The 5,319-nt window shown below is 34.2% G+C and overlaps 2 protein-coding genes across 2 annotated transcripts; both read right to left on the bottom strand.

Moving 5' to 3' along the window:
- Positions 1 to 1,823: 1,823 nt before the first annotated feature.
- LOC107949274 (cyclin-dependent kinase 12-like) lies at positions 1,824 to 3,647 on the bottom strand. The gene is made up of 4 exons (XM_041111080.1): positions 3,554 to 3,647; positions 3,387 to 3,462; positions 2,193 to 3,292; positions 1,824 to 1,952 (listed from the first exon to the last, which is right to left on the bottom strand). The coding sequence occupies exon 3, from the start codon at positions 3,102 to 3,104 to the stop codon at positions 2,226 to 2,228; it is 879 nt and encodes a 292-aa protein (XP_040967014.1). The 5' UTR covers positions 3,105 to 3,292; positions 3,387 to 3,462; positions 3,554 to 3,647; the 3' UTR covers positions 1,824 to 1,952; positions 2,193 to 2,225.
- A 315-nt stretch (positions 3,648 to 3,962) lies between these two features.
- LOC121228013 (uncharacterized) lies at positions 3,963 to 5,319 on the bottom strand. The gene is made up of 2 exons (XM_041111079.1): positions 4,203 to 5,319; positions 3,963 to 4,086 (listed from the first exon to the last, which is right to left on the bottom strand). Exons 1-2 carry the CDS (start codon positions 4,719 to 4,721, stop codon positions 3,982 to 3,984), a joined length of 624 nt encoding a protein of 207 aa, XP_040967013.1. The 5' UTR covers positions 4,722 to 5,319; the 3' UTR covers positions 3,963 to 3,981.

The raw sequence follows: 5,319 nt of genomic DNA, 5'->3' as shown, positions 1-5,319 counted from the left end.
CTACAAAACTGTTAACTCCTTTTGTGTTTTTTATTTTTTTATTTATCTTCTTTTAATTATCAAATTTGTCACATGTTATGAAAATTACAAAGGTAAGGTTATTTTTCATTGGACCCTAGATTCCATTTATATAAAATTTTCAATGCCGGGAGCTTTCAATTGTGCCATCATCTTAACAGCATAGGCGATATCCTCCTCTGTAAATTGTTGAAGTAAAAAATCATTCATATCAGTAGTGGAAATCCTTGCGCCATTCGAACCCATATCCGAAGCCGAAAATAAGTTACCAAAAAAATTCGAAGCAAGCTTTAGCATCTCCTCAGTCGTGGAAATCCTTGCGCCATTCGCCTTTTCTAACTCATTGATTCGACCATGGAGCTGACATTGAACAGCTACTTTATGAAAATAACTGGTATTTCTATCTCTATTTTTCAGCTAATTGATGTGGGCTCATTGTTCCCAAAAAATTTCTTCTTGATCAGCCTCTAAGTTAAGGCCTAATTGAATATCTGTGATTTCAGCAAGAATCTCATATGTTGGTCCCCGATTATAAAGACAGCTTAATCTTTGTCCAAGATCCACATGGTTTTTCTTTTGCTCTCTAGTTCTGGATCTACTCCACTTCTGAAGCTGCTGTCCTAATCTCACAAGCTTATCCGGGACACTTCTTGAAATATGAGCCCAATTTCTTTTTATCTCCTCCTTAAAAGAATTATCTAAACACCATTTGGCCTCAAACCGGAAAAGATTGTCTTTATTAAATGGATTATTCCTTTGCTTTCCCATGGTAACCAAGAGAATCGAAAAATGATCTGAGAAAGAGTGATCCAAGTGTTCTAATTGGTAGCTAGGACAAAGATTTAGCCAATTCAAGGATGCAACAACCCGATCCAGCCTCTCCCTTATGTTCGTTTATAAAAACCTTCCTCGCTCCCACGTAAACCACATACCAATGTACCCTAAATCATTGGGCTCGCAATCTTCCAAAGTCATTCGAAATTCATTCATCTAAAGTTCAACTCTTAGATGACCACCCTTTTTTTCAAAAGAGTTTGCGATTTCATTAAACTCCCCCAGCACTACCCAAGGGGTCATTTGGTCCTACCCCAATCGTCTAAGTAAATCCCAAGACTCATTTCTGCTACTTCCAGATTCCCATAAAATCCCGTTAATCACCAAATAGCATCACATTCATTATCGTGAACCTCGAAATCAATATGAAAAGAAGAGAAACTCTTAAGACGAATCAAAGAATTTCCTTTCCAACCCAAAGATAGACCTCCTTTTCAACCCAACGCCCCAATATCAATCCCATTTTCAAAACCGCATTTCATTCTCACTGTTTCCATCTTTTTAGGACTTAACTTTGTTTCCATAAGAAACAAAATCCGGGGATTAATGGATCTCAACTTTTTTTTAGCCTCTCAACAGTTCATGATCTCCCCAAACCACGAACGTTCCAGCTAAAAACTTTCATTGCATTCGGTTGCTCTGTTCACCAGGGATTTAAATTGCGGTCGCGGTCGCGTTTTCGGTCGCGTCGCGTTTGTCGCGGTCGCGGACATAACGGACGCTATTGCGGTCACTGCGGGTATCGCGGTCGTGAATTTTTTTCAAATTCGCACAACTTACTGTAAAACATAGTAATTATAATTATAATTATAAAAAGTCACTTTTAATGATTTTTAGAGTGTTTTCTAACACTTATGAACCTTTATTAATATGACATGAGAACACAACTTTTATAATCATTAATTATTCTTATATTTATTTACGAATTTTCTAAGAATGTTATATTAACTAAAAACAAAGTAAAAAAAAAAGAAATATTAAACATTTATCATATTTAATAAGTTTGAAAGTTTTTATAAATAAAAGAATTGAGAATTCATACATGAGAGATGTCTTCAATATTTCTTGACAGCTTTGAAGATAGTGAAGATATAAATACGCTGCAAAAGGAAAAAAGGAATAGATAAATTAATGAATAGATTCTCATTAATTATTCCTATTTCCTACCACTTATTCTCATCTCATTCTACTTTCATATATAATTTAACATGCTTCGATTCTTCATTATCTTTTCATAAAATATACTTCATTCATTTATCTAAAGATATATATTATTTTAAATGTTTTAATATCATCAAAATTAAGAACAATAACAAAGGATTTCTTTAAAAAAAACATACCTTACAAATAATGATAGTGGCACGATTTAGTTTTCACCAATTAGTGGAATGACGAGGAAGATCAAATCCTTCACCTTCACTTTGGGAGCGTTCTTGACTTGATTCTCTTGGCCTTTGTCCAAAAATATATCCAAAAAAAGCAACATTTTCACCTTGGTTTTCATTCAATTGATATGGAGGATATATTTGAGGAGGAGGATACATGAAAGGTGGAGGTGGGTGATACATTGGTGGAGGAGGATACATTTGAGGCTGGTATGTCACACCATAATTAGGAAATGGTGGATAATAACCATATGGTTGTGGATAACCATGTGAAGGTTGTTCTGGTGGATAAAAACCTTGAGTGCTAGTAGATGAATCACTATACCCAAGGTTACTAGAACTCGATCTCCTACCACTACCAGATGAAGAGCCTATAGAAGTATGCTTCTTGCCTTTTCCCTTTGATGGAGCTCTAGGTTCACTTCTATCTCTCCTAGGTTTAGGAAACATATTTCCATCAAACTCTGATCTGTCACGAAAATGTCCACCAGTGGTACCACCCCCATATTCTCCTCCATACTGACTAGAAGACCTAATTTCACCTCTATCACCACTATATCCGTCATCCTCATCAATTGGACTTAAACCACCACCATCGAGTCCATCGCCACTCTGACTTGGAGTTGAACTAGAACTTGAATGAGACAAAATTTGTTGTTGCGATTGATCAACATCCATTTCATCATCAGAGGTATCCACAGGCAACACACCGGCATTTTCACCATCTAACAATGGATTCTCTTTCTCATGAAGCCATTCTGATAGTGGATCAACATCTTCAAAGATATAATCAAGGCTGATAGGATTAAAACTAGCATTTATATCATCAGTGCTCATTCTTTGTTGATGCCTCATCTTAAGCCTCATATTATAATAGGTAAACACTAGTTTTTCAAGTTTTTTATACTTTAACCTATTTCTTGCCTTGGTGTGAATATAACTAAATGTGCTCCAATTTCATTCGCAATTTGATGCTGAAGTTGTTTGACTAAGCACTTTAATTGCTAATTTTTGTAATTCGGGAACACATGTGCCATATATCATCCACCACTCAGCTGCATAATATTATTTAAATTTCAAAATAACTTTAAAATGTACAATATAATTAAATAATATAAATTAAATTAAATAATTCAATTAACTGTTTACCCGGATTCATTTGCTTCCAAGCTCTTTGTGCTTGTGGAGTACCGAATGTCTCATGTTTATCTCTAAATAATAACAACTGCATAAATAAAAGATAGAGTAAAAATAAAAATAAAAATTCTATTTCAAATTATTTAACTAAGTTACAAATAATAGTAGTTGAATCTAACCTGATTAACCATTCTGACTTGAGTATCCATAGAAGGTTCTAATCTTTCAATTACTGATCGTGTACCTTCTAATGTTTCTATTAATACATTCTCAGAATGCTTCACCCCAAATTGAAATTGAGGGTTGAGAAAATAACCTAAGTATAATTTATAAGAATATCATCAAATAATAATAATCTAAAGCTTAAAATAATAAAATATAAAAATAGTTCTTAATTATATGAAATATTTTATCTTACCAGCTGAATGCAAGTCGGAATGCATAAAATTCCATCTATTGTCAATAATCTTTTCATACTCTGTGAAATATCGACAATTTTGTTGAATTGCTCGTTTAGCCCTATCAACAGCCTCATAAATAAAGCCCATCGTTGGTTTTTCATCGCTATCCACAAGTCTCAATACTCTTACTAAGGGCTCATAAACTTTTATGAGGTCATTGGCTTTTTTCCAAAAATCTTTTCCCAAAACAATTTTTTGGCTTCATAAGCAGGCCCTGACTTTTGCTTTCCCCATTTTGATTCTTTAAATTCCTATATATTCATAAGAAAAATTTTAAAATAATATAATTTAAATTATTTGGAACTAATAAAATCACTAAAGGTTACTATATTTAAGTAATTATATTAACTAATTATAAAATACTGACCTTTGAATTAAACATTTCTCTCAAACCTTGCTTTTGTCTTGTTATCTCTTCAAGTTGAATGAAATGAGTTGCAAATCGAGTAAGAGCGGGTCGAAGTATTTGTTTCCCTTGTGTATACTTCTTCATCAAATCAACAGTCCAAATGTGATTGTATATAAAGCAAGTCACTTTCTTTGCCTCATCTAACACTTTTGCTACACTGGGCTTTTTCCCAATATCTTCAAGGCATAAATCTAAACAGTGAGCTACACATGAGGTCCAATATAGATGTTGTCTTTTCAACATTAACTTTTTTCCAGCAGCTTTCATTGCTGCCTCATTATCAGTCACTATTTGGACAATGTAATTTTCTCCAATTTCTTCTACAACTGAATCTAACAAACGGTAGTAGAATTCAGCATCTCTACTACGGACACTTGAGACATCTACCGATTTCCAAAAAATGGTTCCTTTACTGCAATAAACAAGGAAATTAATGATGTGCATTTGATTCAAACTGTTGGTCCAACCATCACACATTAGAGTTGCACCCAATTCTTTCCAATGAGTCTTTAGTACATTTACCCAATCATGAACTCGTTGATACTCTGACTCCAAATACACATCTGAAACCTCATAAGGTGTTGGGAGCTTTACACCTTGTCCAACTTCTGTTGCCACTTGAATTAAGTTATACAACCATGGAGAGCTTGCTAATTGAAAAGGAAGTCTTTCATATATTATAAATTTAGATACCGCTTCACCTATCTTCCTTCGAAAACTCTTTAAAAAAGAGTCATTGACCTTTGGTTGCTTTGAACTTTTGCTTCTAACCAATTCAGGTATAGCTCCCCTTAAGGTAAACTCAGACTCACCTAGAATAGATTTACTTGTTCTTTCTCTATTATGTTCTCTAGCTGATCCATGAGAAGATCGCCCTTCTTCATAAATGTTATCCCAACCACCAGTACTTCGTCTAAATTCTTCCCTTCTATGCCACTCGTGTTGTGATTGGATACTTTCTCGAGTTGCTTGCCTTATAGCAGAAACCTCATCAATGAATCCCTCATGCTCATCCTCCTCTTCTATTAATTGAGATAAGAATTCATCTTTTCTCCTCTTTTTGTCTATTTTCTTT

The sequence above is a fragment of the Gossypium hirsutum genome, chromosome A04 (assembly GCF_007990345.1).
Source record: "Gossypium hirsutum isolate 1008001.06 chromosome A04, Gossypium_hirsutum_v2.1, whole genome shotgun sequence".
In the NCBI taxonomy this organism is placed as follows: Eukaryota; Viridiplantae; Streptophyta; class Magnoliopsida; order Malvales; family Malvaceae; genus Gossypium; species Gossypium hirsutum.
The sequence above is the reverse complement of the archived record's forward strand: the minus strand, read 5'-3'. Positions and strand labels throughout refer to the sequence as shown.